The sequence below is a fragment of the Protopterus annectens genome, chromosome 10.part0 (genome assembly GCF_019279795.1).
Source record: "Protopterus annectens isolate FY-2018-M chromosome 10.part0, PAN1.0, whole genome shotgun sequence".
NCBI classification, from domain to species: Eukaryota; Metazoa; Chordata; order Ceratodontiformes; family Protopteridae; genus Protopterus; species Protopterus annectens.
In genome coordinates this window covers 414760216-414779410 of record NC_056744.1, presented here as the reverse complement: position 1 = coordinate 414779410, position 19195 = coordinate 414760216, and the positions used below count along the sequence as shown (strand labels likewise).

Below are 19195 nucleotides of genomic sequence, written 5' to 3'. Positions count from 1 at the left end.
GAATAACAAGGAGGAAGTAAGGATATCTATGAAGAGGATGAAGAATGGAAAGGCTGTTGGTCCAGATGACATACCTGTGGAAGCATGGAGGTGTTTAGATGAAATGGCAGTGGAGTTTTTAACTAGATTGTTTAATGAAATCTTGGAAAGTGAGAGGATGCCTGAGGAATGGAGAAAAAGTGTTTTGGTACTGATTTTTTAGAATAAGGGTGATGTGCAGAGCTGTAGTAACTACAGAGAGATTAAATTGATCAGTCACAGCATGAAGTTATGGGAAAGAGTAGTGGAAGCTAGGTTAAGAAGGGAGGTGATGATTAGTGATCAGCAGTATGGTTTCATGCCAGGAAAGAGCACTACAGATGTGATGTTTGCTCTGAGAGTGTTATTGGAGAAGTACAGAGAAGGTCAGAAGGAGTTGCATTGCATCTTTGTGGACTTAGAGAATGCGTATAACAGGGTGCCTAGTGAGGAGTTGTGGTATTATATGAGGAAGTCGGGAGTGTCAGAGAAGTATGTAAGAGTGGTACAGGATATGTACGAGGGTAGTGTGACAGCAGTGAGGTATGTGGTGGGAGTGACGGATGCATTTGAGGTGGGAATTACATCAAGGATCAGCTGTGAGCCCTTTCTTATTTGCATTGGTGATGGACAGGTTGACAGACGAAATCAAACAGGAATCCCTGTGGACTATGATGTTTGCAGATGACATTGTGATCTGTAGTGAGTAGGGAATAGGTGGAGGAGACCCTGGAGAGGTGGAGATATGCTCTAGAGAGAAGAGGAATGAAGGTCAGCAGGACTAAGACAGAATATATGTGTGTGAATGAGAGGGAGGATAGAGGTATGGTGAGGATGCAGGGAGTAGAGGTGGTGAAGGTGGATGAGATTAAATACTTGGGATCAACAGTTAAGAGTAATGGTGAGTGTGGAAGAGAGGTGAAGAAGAGAGTACAGGCAGGATGGAGTGGGTGGAGTAGAGTGTCAGGAGTGATTTGTGACAGACGAGTACCAGTAAGAGTGAAAGGGAAGGTCTACAAGAGGGTAGTGAGACCAGCTATGTTATATGTGTTGGAGGTAGTGATATTGACAAAAAGGCAGGAGTCAGAGCTGTATGTGGCAGTGTTAAAGATGTTAAGATTTGCACTGGATGTAACAAGGGTGGACAGGATTAGGAATAAGTATATTAGAGGGTTAGCCCAGGTTTGAAGGTTTGGAGACAAAACCAGAGAGACAAGATTACGTTGGTTTGGACATGTGCTGAGGAGGGATGCAGAGTATATTGGGAAAAAGATGCTAAAGATGAAGCTGCCAGGTAACAGGAAAAGAGGAAGGCCTAAGATAAGTTTTATGGATGTGGTGAAAGAGGACATGCAGGTGGTTGATGTGACAGAGCAAGATGCAGAGGACAGGAAGAAATGGAAACAGATGATCCACTGTGGTGACCCCTAATGGGAGTAGCCGAAAGAAGAAGAAGTTCTAATTTTAAAAACATGCAGGAAATAGGTAATTTTGAGACTTCCTACTTTGATATTGTCAACTTATGCCAAGCTTAATATTATGTACTTCTCATAATGCTAACTCTCTTATAAGTGCATCCATTTTCAGTAGCATGTAGAATTATATGTGAAACACTTCGCACACAGTTGTTTTGTCCTGATACCCCATTAGGCTTCTCTTTTTGCAGATCTTCAGTTCCTGTAGCATATGAGCTGATGTGTAACAAGATAAGAAAAAAAGGAAACCTCTGTAAGAAGGCAAGACAGAAGCACTTCTCACAGATGTGTTACTATGGTAAGTATATACCTTCTCTATTAACAAGTGTGGTTTACCTACAGTAACATGCAGGATATTGTTCCCAGCTATCTTCCCTGCTTGGCTCCAGTCATAAAAACATCCCTGCAGCCCTAAAGGATGGCCTTGCCCTGGAAGTGATGTCTAATTTGTAGTGTATAGCAAATGTGCTGAGGTTAAGCTAGGAAATGACTGCACAGATAATCACTGTCCATTACTGGCATGTGAAAGGATGAAGAATAGGTTAATAGATTGGTTTAGGTTATTCTGTGTAACTACTCTGTGAACAAAGAAGGGCTGGACCAAGAAATGAGTGGTTAACTGACAAGACTTGTAACTTAGAAATCCTCTAGGATGAAGCAAATGGTCACAAAGAAATGTGCTTTCCAGGAAAGATACTTGAGGTCTGTCATTTCTACTGACTTAAGGGTGGTTGGATGAGTTTCTCTAAAATGCAGTAAAGGTCTTTTTAGGAGGGCTATTTTGACTGACTGATGGTCTTAAATGCAAACTCCATTTTAAGAAAGCTGAGTTAACCCTATGCATAGTGAGAGATGTAGTCCAGATGCTTTCATGGAAATCTGAGATCAACGTTAAAAGTAACTTTAAGGAGGTAACTTTAAGGAGGCATTTATCAAAATATTTCTGATGGGTAAAACAGTACTTTGTCTACTCTGACTGCCTAGGCGTTCAGAACACTGCCATTTTCCCAACTAGTTAATACGTTAATACAGTTATCTGTCCTTGTAAGCTATTCTGGGGAATGTGGTTGGTTCAGCACATGCATAACTATAGAAGCCATGCTGACAGCCTCGGGGTATTACAGATTTATGATGCTAGCCTGAAGGGTAAATAAATAATCCTTTCAAATGAGTTTATCCAAACAGGGGCATTTATGATGTACAGGCTAATATTTGGGAACTGCATCTGTCATGGCCGAAATGGAGCTATTAGAATTACCTCAGAGTGGAGCAGTATTGTCTACTGGATGATTTTTATCAAAAAGATTGGTGAGGAAAATACAAGCAAGTCTCCAAGGTCACATCTCTGCAAGGAGATCCTTGGCAGGTGATTGTCCGGTGACAGGATGAGAAAGAAAAAGTGCTGATATTTCTCATGTAATTGGGAGGCAATTGGATCTCTTACCTGCCTATTTCTGGAATTTTCATTATACATATACATGTCATACTCTGGTCTAGTGACTCAGCCTGTCCATCAAAGTATTGTTTTCTCCCAAGATGTGGACTCCAATAATAGGTTTCACAAAGGAGGTGGATTGCAATAAGGAAGACGTTACTGGATGCCCCTACTCCTAAAGCACCATGGCTTATTTGTATCTGCAGGGGAAAAAATGAGTACCCCTTGTTTGCAGACATATTAGATTACTGTCATGCAGTCCATGATGATGTCCACCAAGCTCTGTGAGGTCTTTTCTTGGAGGACTTGCAAGAAGTACACCCAGAATTCTAGTGTACAAATTTAGATTGTGATTTTTGTGTTGATCTTGACCCCTGCCTTGTCTGGCCATGGAAATCTTGGAAATGAATTCCGTCCACTAGAGGACAGATACATTTGGGGTAATGCTGGAGATGGAGTACAGCATTTGGAAGGGGCTTCCCAATTAGGTAGGGTAGAGGCAACCATAATCATAGTTGTTCTTGATTTATTGGGAGGGAAATCAGTAGTGCTGGCTCCACTGGAATTTCAGTGACAACCACAGTGGCCTCATGCATAAACAGGCAGAGATTGCCACTTAAATTGAGGATTCTATATATTCTGACATCCTTAGACATCGTTTGATTGATCCAAGTTGAGTCTGCATGAGTGCCTTCAAGATACATTTTAGGGAAATGCCCTTGTCATTTGCCAGAGTGTGGCACTGTGCCGACAGCATCCTGTGACCGTTATGCACCTGTACAATATGCTGGAGAGGCTTGGAGAAATTCACAGTGACATCCAAAAGTGGAAAATATGAGCAAAAGGTGTTCTGTAGGAATCTGTCCTGTACTAGGAGAACAAGGAATTTGGCTCAGTTACTTAGTTAGGATAAGATTTGGATTCCTAGCAGTCACTGATGGGTTGTTACTTCTGCCATATATTTACTGAACACCCTGAGGGCTGTGGCAAGACTGAAGGTGACTGGTGCAAGCTCTGACATGCAGGTAATTCCTGAACACCTTGGCGATTCTGATGCATATTTATTTAACTTGTAAACCACGGTAGAGCACTTTTGATATGGTCTTTGACTGGGTGTGAAGAAAAAAAAAGAACACACTAATATAAGAACAGTAATAGCATATAAACTGCAAAAATGCAGGGTTATTACCACTGAACAAAACATATGTTTTACATATTATCAATGTCACCTGCAGCAGTTGTTTCCTCAAATGGATCTAGGAGCAGTATCTAAGAGTTCTTCTGACCCAAACAGCACATCTTGCCTCACTGCAACAGATGAGAAGGTAGTAAGTTTTAAATTCCATAAGCATGAATCCTGGAATAATGAGGCTGAATGTGACAAAATGGAAAATACATACACTACAGCCAAGATTGGGGTGTCTCTAAGTATTCCATTTTCTACAAGGTAGAGTCGGTACATAGACATTCTGTGGGGGTGGGGGTGCATGGGAGCTTGCTCACCTGCAGGGGAAAAAAAACTTTAATGAAGAAGAGTGATTTCCAGCATTCACTGTTCTGTAGATTCACTATTTTTTTCCTAAAATTACAGGCCTCAGAATTACAATAGGCTTCCCAGGTGAAAAATTATAGTTTGCAATGAGACCATTCTGATTTTCTCCTTTACTATGCATTGCTTTAAGCCCCTGAAATTCAGAATGGGCCTGGGGTCTTCTCTTCTGGCACAAAAAAAAAAACTTAAGTTGTATTCTGCACCTCTCTGTCTAATGGGATATTCTGTGAGGTATTTTTTTTTGTAAAATATTTTGCTTATATCTTGCTACAGAATTTTGATGATGTAGGGCATTTAGCAAGGAGTCAGCTGATGGGATGTATTTATAAGGGGGATTTTACAACCTCTACAAATTATGATCCGCACCCACCTACCATGGGTAATCTTTGCTGCAGCAGGTGGACAGTCACACCCAATTGCCTCCAAAATAAAGCAGTCAGGGAATGCTTCAAGGCCGTAACCTTCTCTGTTGAAGGTGTTTGTTTGCTCCTGGCTCCCTTCCCCTGCTTCTCTGTTGATGTGCCTATGGGACACCCCAGAACAACATTCCACATTAGTCCTCTGCATTTTATAAAAAATGCTGTGAAGGCTGAAGTTTCACTACTACAACCAGAAGGGTTTTGATCTGTACTTCCCTTTCCTTGAGCTCTTTGTTGACATCCTTACCAGAAAGGACCTGCAAAGCGAAGGCCCAAAAATGAAATATCTGTGTACTCAGTAGAAATCATTTAGCCTGATCCAGGCATGCTGGCATTTAGGCATGTCTGCTTCTACAGCTCTGGCTGAAGACTCATTTGCACTGCATAGGATGTGGAACTTGGGTTTTACGAGCATTGTGAAGTTTGTGGCCTGAATAAAGGGCACTTTTTTTTGTAACCATAGGAGTAGTATTAATGTGCCTCCAGGCTTTCAAAATAGCCTGCTTGACAACTGTCTCCATGGTCAAAATGAGCTAAGGCTATCCTTTATCCTCTTCCTCATAGACACCAATCTTAGATGAAGAGAGATGGGCACAGAATTTCAATCCATGATGGACATCACGACCATTAAGGTCATTAAAAAAGATCTTCAGGGCAGGAACTAGATTCATTTTGTTTGTCATTCTTAGATACTATGACCTCCAGGTCTTCTCACTGCTCACATGATTCTAAAAAGGAAGGAGTTTTGCACTGCCCATATTATCCAAGCATGGATTTGTCTGCAATGCCCATATTATCCAAGCATGGGTTTGCCTGCAATGCCCATATCATCCAAGCATAGATTTGCAAATGATCTCATGTAAGGGTAATCCGGCAAGTAAAGCATGTCAGGTACAGGGAAGTACACATCCCAAGGGTTAGCATGCACTAGCCAAATGATGTGTACAGGGCGAAGAAAGGTCTTTACCAGACCTGACACTGACATCAGGCCATATTGCCAAACAGTGCAAGTCAAAACCTTTGCTTGATGTTTAGGCTTTCAGCCATGAGACTTGGTGTAGCTTGACTTGGCAAATCCTCCCCTTATTCCCCATCCACTTGTTATGCAGCAATGTAGACCAGTGGATGGGGCATAAGAAATTTACACTTGACCTGGCATCCATGTCCCCTATGGATAGCAGTAAAGTACGGTACTGTACACTTAGCATAAATGTAGATGTTCGAGAGTATTCACTGTTGCAGTCATTACATTTGGGTTATCTGCTTGCAGTAGCCCTCAGTCAGCCTGATTAACAAAGCCTTGGGTCCTGCGTCAGTTGCTGTCCCTTCTTCCATGACGTCAGGTTGTCAGGGGTATAAAACATGCAGCCAATGCCATTACATCAGTTTTTCTTGCCCCAGATGTCAGGTGCCCCCCTAATGGGAAGAAATTAAACCTATAATTACACGGATATACCTCCAACAAAAAAGCAAATACACCAAAAAGCTTTTTGAGCATAGTAAGGGAGAGTAGAGGTATAGCCAAAAGAAGAAAGGGGGCTGGAGGGAGGGTAACTAGGACTGCAACAGTGAATACACTCGAACATCTACAATTATGGTAAGTGTACACAACTATAACATGTTCTTCGTGTTTCACTGCTGCAGTCATTACATTTGGGTAGATTCCCAAAGCTAAGATTAGGAGGAGGAATCTAAATAGAATTAGGGCCAGCTATAAGTCCCTGCAAGACTGCAGTGGCAAAACCAGCTCTGGATTTAGAGAAAATTGGCAAATGATAATGCTTGGTGAAAGTATGTACAGAACTCCATGTAACAGCTTCTAGGATGTCACTAGTAGGAATGCCCCTGAGAAAGGCTGTGGAGGTAGATGCAGCCCTGGTTGAATGGGGTCCGATGCCCTGTGGGACAGGTTTTCCATGGTGCTTATAGCAGAAATGAATGCAGTGGCCTATCCATTTTGAAATGGTTTGCTTTGAAATAGCTTTCCCCTCTGTCCCTGCAGCAAATGTCACCAGCAGTTGTTCAGATTTCCTTTGAGGTTTAGTCCTGTCCAGGTAAAATCTAAGTCTAGAATAGAAATCTTGTCCCTTTTCCTCTTCTGGTACCAACTGAATAGCCTCCATGCTTAACAGAGAGAGAACTTGATTTTGGGCCTCTGCCCACTGATTTGGGGGTAGATCTGGCCACCTGCTTGGTGTTGGTAATGTGTGGAAGTGAAATCTGTATCCTTTGGACACTATATTTAAAACCCATTTGTCCTGGAAAATGAGGTCCCCCAGTTTTTGGCTTGCAGCCCAATCTTTCCGCCTAAAGGAGCATTCAGTTGGGAAGTGCTTTAAGTTTTAAAACCAAGTCATTGAGACAGTTTTCCATTGGGGTGAGTCTTACTACTCCCAAATTTGGGTGCGGAAATCCCCCACTGCTTAGTCTTACGTGTCCCCTGGGACTGAAATCTGGGGTTTCTGCTGTGTCTGGGTTTGGCTTGAGAAGACCTGGAAGGGGCTGGAAAGGAACAATTCTTAGAGGGCCAGTGCCGACTAAATCTAGGAGGCTGAACATAAATTTTTAACAGTTTGCATAGATTTAGCTTTACCTTCCATCTTTTTAAAAACTTCCTCAGCTTTGTTGCCAAACAGGCGGTCCTGATTTAAGGGAGCATCCAACAGCTTAGCTTTATCATGATCAGGCAAAGATTGCTCCTTAAGCCAAACACACCTTCTGAGCACAGACCCAGTAACAACAGCCCTGCAAGAGGCCTCTAATTAATCAAATCCACATTGCAAAGTATGTTAACCAACCTGTTCAGCAGAATGCATTAAATCCTGTAATTCTTTATTTTTAGCACAGTCAGGAATCAACATCATTTTCTGTTTAAGCAACCCAATAACATGTTGTTGATACTTTAACATATGAAACTGGCAGTTTAAAGCCCCAATGGCCAAGGTTGCAGAAGTGTAAACCTTCTTACCCCATCCATCCAGCGCCCTGGAGTCTCTATCAGAAGGGGTAGGATTTTTAGCAGTAGAAGCCTTAATGCCCTTGGGTCCCTGTGAAATAGTCTCTGGATCCGCAATAGAATTTTTAAAAAGAAACTTGTGTGAATCAGGAACCCTGTAATATCTGTCAGGTTTTCTGGGAGCAGGAGGCAAAGAATCAGGCGCTAAACTAGATTCCAAAAAGGCATCGTCAACAATGTCTAGTACAGGAGGTATAGCTAAAGGCCTATGCTGAGGCAGGAGTAAGAAATCCCTAAGCCTCTTTTTTGAATCAGAAAAATCCTGGTTTTCCCAGTGGAAATGCTCCCTTAGAGTATGTAAGGTTTCACCAAAAGAAAAATCCTCTGGAGGGGAAGCAGAAGGAATAGAGTTCTCTGCATCAGAATCCTCATAAGTGGATAAGGACAAATCCAGATCATCAGAAGAATCAGAAAAATCAGAATCCTGGTCAGAAGATTCATAAACAACTTCAGTCCTAGGTCTCTTAGAAGGGGGAGGTTGGCTTCCCCTGATTAAAGTTATAAGAACTTCAGCCATTCTTATCATTTGTTTTTTAGGCATAGAGGCCTGAGCATGTGGCCTGGGCATTGGTTTCTTAGGCATGGTTTGAGATTTAGGCCTAAATATAGAAGGAAGCATCAGTTTAATATGCAAGTCTGTAGGCCTAAATACACCCTCAGAAGCTGGTGCCTGCACAGCAGCTCCGGATCCATCCAAGGTAGAGACATTCACAGGTTCCACATCTGAAGCATCTCGTGGCATACCAGACTCTGAATGGGTCTCAGTAGAGGCCTGCGAATCAGAATTAGCGGGTATCAGGGGCTGCAAAAGCACCTCACTGAGTACCATTGAACTGGCGATTGGTTTAGGAGAAGCAACGTCGGCATCTTTGGACCTAGGCAGCCTGTCTCTGTCTTTATCTTTGTGTTTTTTCGGAATTCCAGTAGTCAGATGGCTAACCAATGACATTTCTGGATAATTAATCCGAGAGCCAAAATATTTAGAGGTGAAAATATACCAATGATGGACAATGCACGGATTAAATAAAGTACAAAACTGACAGCAAGGTACGTCGTGGTCAGGGCCCAGGCAAGGAATACAGTATGAATGAAAATCTTTGTGAGGTATTTACTTTCCACGAGTAATGCAATTATTAGCTTTTACTGACATCGGTAAGGAGCAAGAAAAAGTTTCCCCAACAGGGTACTTAGCTGCAGTTGAAATCTTCGGTTCTGAAACTTGAAAATGAAAATTTCAGGAGTTGGCCGACCGGCACTTGTGAACTGCTTCTGCTTCGTGCACCGCCAGGCAAGAAAGACTGGTGTAATGGCGTCAGCTGCAAGTTTTATACGCCTGACTACTTGACGTCATGGAAGAAGGGACAGCATCCAACGCAGGACCCAAGACTTTGTTAATCAGGCCGACTGAGGGCTACTGCAAGCAGATAACCCAAATGTAATGACTGCAACAGTGAAACACGAAGAACATCTTATAAATTCCTGGCCCTCAATGTCCTACTTGGATACAGCACATAATTATTATTTCAGAAAAACTTGGCTAGGCTTAGGAAAGCCATCCCCTCCTGGGTCATTAGCCTAGTAACGATCTATGAATCAATAAAATGGTGTTGACGATCCTTGCTGGACCTTGGGGTGGAAGTCTTAGGACAAAAGCCTTTTAACTGGAGCACCCACGATGTATGACCTGGGTTTTCAACAGACTGCTCTCTAAAATGAGGTTAGTTGGCCTCAAGCTCAGTCCACTCACTTAGAGGGTTAATGGTGGATACAAGTTTTCCAGACCTCTCATCATCATTGAAGTAGAAAATTAGTACGAATACCAGCTCTCACTAATCAATGATCAGCACCTGTGGCATCCCCAAATGGAACTATTCAAGGGCTAGGATGTGACATGTAAGCATCAATCCTTGTACTGAAACTGAATAATGCCTGAGACTAAACAATGGGTCCTGTGACTAGTCCTCCTACAAAGGGGGTTCAAGCTTTGCCATCCCATTAGTTGCAAGATAGGCTACAAGTCTTTATCTTTGATATTCTTTGGTGGGAGAGTTGACTCTCTGGCACTTATGGTAACAAAGCTACAAAACGCTTTCATTAAGACTATGTTAACTTCATCAGTCTGATGCAGTTAACACAGTCTTAATGAAAGTGCTTACAGATTTCACCTTTATTGTTTTTATCTACATTAAACTACAGTTTTCTACATTATACTTCATGTTTGGTGATTTTTGGGACTCTACCTGCCAGTTTTTCATCTTTATTTGGTTTGTTTCAGCCTTTATTTTTTCCAGCTCATTTCAAGCATGTTAAACTAGTAGTCATTGGCTCAACAAGCACTGTACTCACCTTTGATGCTGGAACTCAGAAGGTGACGGGTTATATTCCCATCCCAGATGCCTGGATTCATTTTCCATTGCTAACACAGCAAAAGAATAGCAGTGCACTCTTGAGTAAACCATCCTTCATATGAAACATTAAACCAAGGTTTAATCTATCTCAATTGCTGGTAGCTCACATGGATGTAAATGATCCCAAGGCATTTATCGAAATAATTAGGGGGAATGTTTCTGGTGCTCTATCCAAATTTCTTCTGTTCAGTATGAATGCCTGCTATGGGAACAGAACCCACAAACTAGTCCAGTTCATAAAAGATAAGACAGAGAGATGATAGATAGATAGATAGATACATAGATAGATAGATAGATAGATAGATAGATAGATAGATAGATAGATAGATAAATAAGTGTGAGGGGATGGTAACATCACATCATGGCTCCAACTATTGGGCAGATGAGATACTCTGCGGAACATAAAAGAATGTTGATGCGTACTGATAGATGTCAAAAAAGTATAAGAATAAAAGTATAGCCATGCCTCACAAATATCACTGCAATTCAGTTATAAATGGGTTGGGGGTTTCAAAAAGCATGCAAAAAATTCTTGATCTCCTTCTCTGTAAAATGCATGATTTCTCTCAAACAAAGTCAATGAATGATTTCTAGTAGTTCTGCAACCAGATTGAGAAAAATGATATATTCTTTTACTCTATCTTTCACCAACAGCCTTCCTTCCTTGTTATAGGTATCAGTGTCTTTTTCTTCAAGTACTCCTTTTTGATAAGCCTCAATATACAGATAAATGTAACGAGTGAAATGTGTGTCCTTACTGTGTTTATACAGCCACTGTTTGATACATGTATTATTGCATATTCTAAAAATGATTATATGATAAATATTCAAAGTACACATACATAGATAAAGATTACTTTAATCATTTACATTGCATTTTATAAGAAATATAAAAACATTACTTTCCCTACTGCATGCCACAGACAACTCCAAGTGCAATGGTACATCATGTAATAAAAGCACACCTAATGTAGTTTTTTTTTTGTTACAGGAGGGCAAACACCCCAGTACACTCTACATCCCCACCACTACATGTATGTATATGTACTTATGTATGATGTGAGCAAATATATATATATATATATATATATATATATATATATATGTGTATATGAGAGAGAGAAAGAGAGAGTTATATATAGTTTTATATATATATATATATATATATATATATATATATATATATATTACATACACACACATATATATGTATATATATATGGGATCCGGACACATGCTCGACTAGCATATGTCTGAATCACAAAACATAAACAAAAGCGCTTAACATCGAAAAGCGCTTCTGTGTATGTGTGCCTGCTTCGTAGATCAGACTACAGTGCGGGTAAGGGAAAATTCTCTTTTCCTCACTGTAGTGCGATCTCGGAGTAAGAATATTAAAGTAGGAGGGGGTGTGGGGGTGCAGGTGGGCAAAGCCCCCCTGCTGAAACTTAGATTTTTTTTTTTGAACTACACATACAGGGAAGCGCTTTTCGATGTTAAGCGCTTTTGTGTATGTGTGTTCGATGTTTTGTGATTCGGACATATGCTAGTCGAGCATGTGTCCTAGACCCATATATATTTAAACAAAATATGTATGAGTTTACAATGCTACATCAAAAACTCAAACTATCAAATCGCAAGTTATTGAACACAACTGATCGATTGACTGCCAATTGAACAATGTGGGGTGGAGGGGTGCAAGTCCTCTTGTATCTCGCATGCCCCCTGCTAATTATATCTGTGAACTCTGAGACTGCAATACAGTGAGGAAAGTGTAAATTCCCTATCTTACTGTATTGCACACAAACTGAAAAAAGCCGGTACATGTAATCAACTGGTTTTCGATCAGCTGTACCAGCTTTTTTATACTGCAATAAGTTGACTTCTTGATGAATTGCATGTAACCCATGAATATATATCTATCCAGACACACACATGCATATGGATCTACTACTGATAGTTGATTCTTGCAAACATTGAAGTGCTTAATGTTGACACAATTATTTTGAAAAAAACATGCTGACACACTACCACTCATGCTCTGTGGCTAATCCTCATTGCATGCCCCCTAGACATATGTATCACACCTCCTGCTAATTATATATATTAATTCCAAGATCACACAATCAGTGAGAAAGAGCATATGGTATTCCCCAGGGGATGGTCAATCTCGCACAGCTATTGACCTTCTGTATATGCCAGTGAAAGTGGGTCGACAAAAGTGAAGTTTGATCTATGCTGGGCAACAGTATATATTAGACAATGTTATTAGACAATGCTCATATCAGCAGATGCTGTTTTCAGCTGGTTTTCTCCCTGCCAGCAGCTTTCGTTTGCAAGATCATGATGCAGCGGGGTCCGGAAATTTGCCCCTTCCCCAATATAGTGCAATCTTGGAGTTGATACATATAGTTCACAGAGGGATGGGGGTGCAGGAGGCATTGCCACTCTACAAAAACACCCCCTTTTTTGCTTTGTTTTGGTGTTTTGATTTTTCAGTCTTTTTGATCAAGATTTTTTTTCAATGTCAGCGTTTGAAATTCAGCATATCAGGAAACTGCAAAACTAAAACTACAAATGATCACAAACAAAAACATACAGTTTCCTTTTATGATCCAAACACCACAACTCTAGCACACATCTATACCAAATTTGTCTGAATAATGATAGAGTTACAAAAATAACAACACTCACACTAATCAAGACAACTTGGACACACACACACACACACACACACACACACACACACACACACACACACACACACACACACAAAACTTGCTCCAACACGCATGTACTAGAATAAGTCTATGCATTTCTGAAAACCTAACCCAGACACACAAATACTTCTGTCCTCAATACATTCTTTTTCCAAAGCCACACTTACCTTACCTGCCTGCATTTGATATTCCACTCACCTGAAATTTTAAAACTTCTAGATTGTAAATAATGGGAAAAGAATATATTTCCTAATGCATATTAATGTGTGATCTTACAGCATAGCACTTACACTATTCGAACATCCCGCACTTCAATTAAAATACGCTTCTGTATCTCAGTTGATTTAAGGGATGCTTGAGCAAATGTCTGGCTTCCACCAAAGATATATGACGAATTGACATATTCCAAAAGCACTTTTCTGTGCTACATTCTGAAAGAAAGGAAACTAAATACTAACTGTAAATTGATAGGCTGCATATTTATTTTTTTCTTTATCAATAAAATGTGATAATCCACATTCTGCTCACAATTTGCCATCTTCTGATATTTAGGGCTCGTTGTCTTTTTTTAGATTATTATAGAGTAAGGAGGAAAAACACTGAGTACCAAAGAAAACATTTGGAGAACAGTAATAAAATTAGTAAGTAAATGAACTCGGTCTTATTAGCAGTTAGAGGAACAGCCTAATACCTGAAGTAAAACTGGAAGAAAGATTTTTTCCACTAGTTTCTTTTACAAACTAAAGGGCAGAGATCTGCATAATGACTGTTTAGCACAGGGCTGTAGCAAATTACAATAATAAGTTGTGTAAAATGTATATTATATTCTCAATCATTAATCATACATAAGATCAGCCTTCTGGCAACTAGGATAGAGGATTATTTTTGCTGACTATTAATAACCTGTTTCCTATAGGTGAAAGTTTGATTCCCTTGACCTCTATTTGCCTGCTGTGCGACTTTGAGCAAGTCTGGCTGCATGCCTTGTAATTAACTATGAACCTAAAGAGAATCATTCAGAAGTTACAGGACCAAGGCCATATAATCTGTTTATAATCACTATTCTTTATTTGGTGAGGTTACCGTATAGTTATGTAGCTTGTTTTTTTAAGCATTGCTAGACATTCTTTCAATAGGATCAGTGCTAAATCTAAAGTCTATCTCTTTCTAATTTAGTCAGTCTGTGAATTTTATGTTCCAATAATGCCATGAAGACTGTTTTTTTGGTTTTTTATTAAGTATTCTCAGTTTCCCCAAATTCCTGAAATTCTCTGACATAATAATATGCTGCATTTATGTAGTAAGGTCATTTCCAGACTTCTTTACCCTATTTTAGAGAAAAAAAGAACACTGAAGTATATGGATCAAAAACTTGTCAGCTTTTGTGCTATCTTGGCTCTGGACACAGCTAAAAAGGGTTCTAGGAGTATTCTACCTATTTGGTTAACAAATAAAATGAAACAAATCTGTTGATCAATAAATAAATAATCCAATCTCTTTTTAGCCAAAAAATACTTACATGGAAATATCTGCTTAATGGAAGTTGCGAAATTTTTAACAAGACTGATCACACATAATGCCCATACCAACAAAATGATGAAGTCATATTATATTATTAGTTATGCAGAAAATAAATGAAGACTACCACTACCTTTTTATAGCCATAAAATGCCCAAATAAGCATCTACGGTCTTGCCTAACATAGGCAATCATGTTGCTTAGTGAATCCAAGTTATCAAAAAATATCTACTTGACTAAATGGTCTTACAGATAGTAGAGTAACATATATTTTAACATGACTTTTCCCCTACCATTATATAAAATTAAATTTATTAAAACAAAGTAATATAAAATACAAGTGTAAATGACAAGTTCTACAACACACTGCCACGGAGCTTAGTCTTGCACATTCAGCTTTTGCAACTCACCTTACAAAATACAAATTCCATTTGCTTCACTTCTCCCACTTTCATGGATGAGATGGAGAAGGATAAGGAACCAAGAGTTTCATCCATTACATAATTTGCATCCATTAATGTAATCTGGGAAAAGACAAACAGAAAAAGAAAACACAAGATTATTTACATAATCAGTGGAATTCAAGCAGCTATTTGGTTTTAAATTTTCCTCATTTGCTTGCATTTATCTGTTTATCTGCTTTATTTTTCAGAGGCATACCAACAGAACAATAGCACAGAACAAATAACATAGCAAAAACAAAACCAGCCCCATGGTTTGTGGACATAAAAGTCCTGGCTATACCCCAGGTGACTGAATTTCAGTTAGCAGCAAAGATTCAGCCAGGGAGTGTGAGAGTGGGTGAGCAACAGTGGCTCACCCATTTTGGGGGTGGAATATGGCTAGCCCTTCTGCAAAGCTAGCCTTTCCTGGTTACATAAGGACATATCAACATGCAGCTCAATGTCAGACATGCTGCCTAAGCAAAGGTAACTTTGTAGCACTATGTAGAGCCTAAGCAAAGGTAACTTTGTAGCACAATGCAGAGCCTAAAGTAAAGGTAACTTTGTAGCACTATGCACAGTTTCCCGGACACTGTAGGAAGGTGGACAGGAAAGACCTACAAGCATTCCGCTTAAAACCAAACTCTTTCCCTGGGAGATGAAGGGTCCCATAATAGTCTTCCTTGGGATGGGAATAAATGAACCACAGATTTCTCATACAGCCTGGAAATGAGACTGGCTCTTGTCATCATATGGGAAGAATATGATGAACATGAACTGGTGAAGTTAATGAAGAGCCTTAACTTTGATCATGTAGGAATTAAAAAAAAAAAACAGCAGCCTGTGGTAACAAATGCATTATACAATGACCCCCCCATTAATATTCCAAAATTTACACTCTGATTGTCCAGTGTAACCGTTCTGAATCCCACAATATACTAGTGGAAAAAGGTCCAGTCGCCCAAACTTTTTTCTGTTGGTATAAAGTGTTCAAAACTTTTTTTTTTTTTTTTTTTTTAATAAAAAAATAAAAAAGATAAAAAAAATGGAGCAACAGAGACTTTCTTTTCTCCGTTGCTTCTGTTTCAAAGCATTGATGTACTGGGTGTGCGTGAGAACGCAAGTCTCATACACATGCGCAGTACATCAACACAAGGAAGCAGTATACCACCACCGGCGGAAGAACAGTAACGAACCGTTATACAAAGACATTATTTAAGAAAAGTAAGTATTTTATTCTTAAATAATGTCATTGTATAACAGCAATAACCGACTTTGTGGTTGTGGTATATTGAAGATTTACCCACGGTTGGCTTTATTTAATCACTCAGGCTTCGCCCTCATGATTAAACCACACCAACCATGCGTAAATCTTCAATATACCACACCACGTCATCGGTTATTGTTTAAATAACAAAAAGCACCAGTGTGAAGAATATCAACTGAGGGACATGTATTGCAAAGTGCAAACTGTGTGTCAGCTTATTTCAAAAGATTAAGGCACTGAGCTGTTAATTAGATGCTTCCTGTACTCAGGATACAGTGTTTGATTTCTTCCACTGTCACTTGTCTACTGTGTGAATCTGAGCAAGTCACTAAACAAAAACAGTACACCCAGGTCACCCCTGAAAAGGGACATATGTCCTGTGGGCTTACCTGGTTAACACATGTACAAAAAACAAAAAATAGAAGGTGAGAAGAAAACTTTCTTAATCAAGTGGCAGGTGAAAGCAGGAAGAGGAGCTGAATGCTTAGCAACTCCCACAAGAAGAAGAAAGAGATGCAGGGGTGGGTGTTAGGATCAGGAAGTCACAAGGACAAGCTTTAGAAGAAAAATGAAGGAATAGGAAAAAGTTGGATGATAGCATTTCCAAGGTAGTACTCATAAGCTGGACTACTTAAAGAATTCTAGAAGAATACGAAGCTAACAGTTGAAAGGCACAGCAGAGGGCTGGGACAGTAAAATATACTGATAAAATATGATCCGTCATAATCCTTACCTACTGTGAAGGTAGTAATACAAACATTAATGATGGGACATTCAGAGCAGGAGATTATCATAGCTCACAGAAGCCAGTACTGAGTCGGCACAAAGCAGTGACGTGACACCATAACCTACCTCTCAAGTTCTTAGAACAAGAAATCTGGACAAACTCATAAATAATTCAAAGAAAAAACTATCTTACACTTGTTGAAGGTTTACCAGTGGAAAAGTGAAGCAAACAAAGAAAAAACCTCTGGTATTCCACCACAGCAAAAATCCACCACGATAGAGTCATGTGTCAAACAGCAAGCAAATTTAATGGAAAAGGTAAAAACAGCATTAAAATTCCATAGTGATAAAACGATAAGCGCTTTCGGCTATTTAGCCTTCTTCAGATTGTGGTAAATAATGGGGTAGACACAGGCTCCAAAATAGGGACATATTTTAAATATTGCTCTTACAAACTTAGAAAGTTAACAGAATAACAGGTTTTGCATTAGTATAATTTTATGAAGGATAGGAAGTCTGAAACTCAAATGTCTGTTATTAATTTCCGATTTCAATCCTCAATGATTCGCCAACAGTTTTGCCAGAAAGTCAGAATTTTATGAGAAACAGACTGACTCCAAAATCTGGACATTCTGTCAAAATCTGGTTAGTTAAGAGGATTATCACTTTGAAGAAGAAAGATATAAGCGCTGCAAAGGATGACATGATGTGTGACAATTCTGCCATAAAGGGGAATAATATACAAACCTTCAGAAAAATACATTGGCAGCTAAAGCAGCAATATACAGCAGTGATTCTCTGTGCATTTATATAAATCTTTTTGTTTAGTTCAGTTGTATCACTGTCATATATGTGCAAGGATAGGTAGGAAACTGTTCCTATCAGTCAATTTTACACATTTTATTCTGAAAGTGAAGGGAAGTGAAAGGTGCAGGACAGCCAGTGTCATCCCTCTAGACAAAGGTGGAGCGTCCACTGACCCAGGCAATTATAGGCCCATTAGCCTAACTAGCCTGATCTGCAAGGCCATGAAACACATCATGGACCTTATAAACAAGGACATTGGCAACCTCCAAACACTTGACCCCACACAGTTTGGTTTTGTCAAAGGGAAATCATGCCTGTTAAACTTGGTCAACTTCTTAGAAACAGTCAAAGCCATGGACGAGGGGAAGACAGTGCATACCACCTACCTTGACCTAGCCAAAGCCTTTGACACTATTCCCCACTCGGACATAATAGATAAACTCTCCCAGCTAGGCATCAACCTGTATGTTACCAGAAGGGTAGCTAAATGGCTCACTGACAGAACCTACTAAGTCAAAGTAGGGGAAGCCACCTCTAGCAGTAGACCCATAACGAGTGGTGTACCCCAAGGATCGGTCTTGGGGCCTCTACTGTTTGGGATATGCTTTTCTGAGGTGCAAGCCAAAACCAGTGGTGTGTGGCTGACAAAGTTTGTAGATGACAGTTGCCCATCCCTCAAGGAACTTGTTCTTCCCTACTCATGCCCATGAAGTCTGAGATCTGCAGACAGAAACATTCCTACAGTAAACAAAGCTAACACTACTCACGGTAAAGCCCTATTCTCAAATCAAATAGCCAAATAATGGAACGCTACCCCACACCCTCCAAGACACACCTGAATCTACCAGTTTCACACAACTACTATTTGAACATCTATCCAAGAGCAGGCATTGCTCCTGTGCCACACCTGACTGACAAGATGGCTATAACTGTCTGAACATACTGTACACTCCCTACCTCATTTTCTCCCTCTCCTCAGTGTGTATTACTACTCAAAAATAAATATATAAATAAAGGAAATATCATTTGTTCATAACTATTATTTAAATATGTACACATAACTAACTTTATTTTTTCTCACAGTGATCTTCACTGAAATGCTTGTTTTTCTTTTTGAACATGTATCTACTAGAAAACTGTATTGAATACTACTTTGTATAGACTAACTAGAAAATATGTATTCTGCATCATACTGTATGTATCTAACTATGGTATATTGCTTGTATTTCTGGGGAGCTTTTCTCCCCAGGCCTCCACTGAAAATGCGCTTAACAAATGTAAATAAATAATAAAATAAATAAATCATAAATTCCCCTAGTGATGTGAACATCCTCCAAGAGGCCATTACCCAAACTGATGACTGTTGCCAGAAGCATGTCCTCAAACTGAAT

At 39.7% G+C, this 19195-nt stretch overlaps 1 protein-coding gene across 1 annotated transcript in view; it reads right to left on the bottom strand.

The window, feature by feature from the left end:
• Positions 1–19195, bottom strand: part of PLA2G4A (phospholipase A2 group IVA) — a 1409517-nt gene that overhangs the window by 599288 nt on the left and 791034 nt on the right. The window contains exon 5 of the mRNA XM_044085320.1: positions 14972–15085. Coding sequence (XP_043941255.1) covers positions 14972–15085 — 114 coding nt within the window. The remainder of the gene's footprint in view (positions 1–14971; positions 15086–19195) is intronic.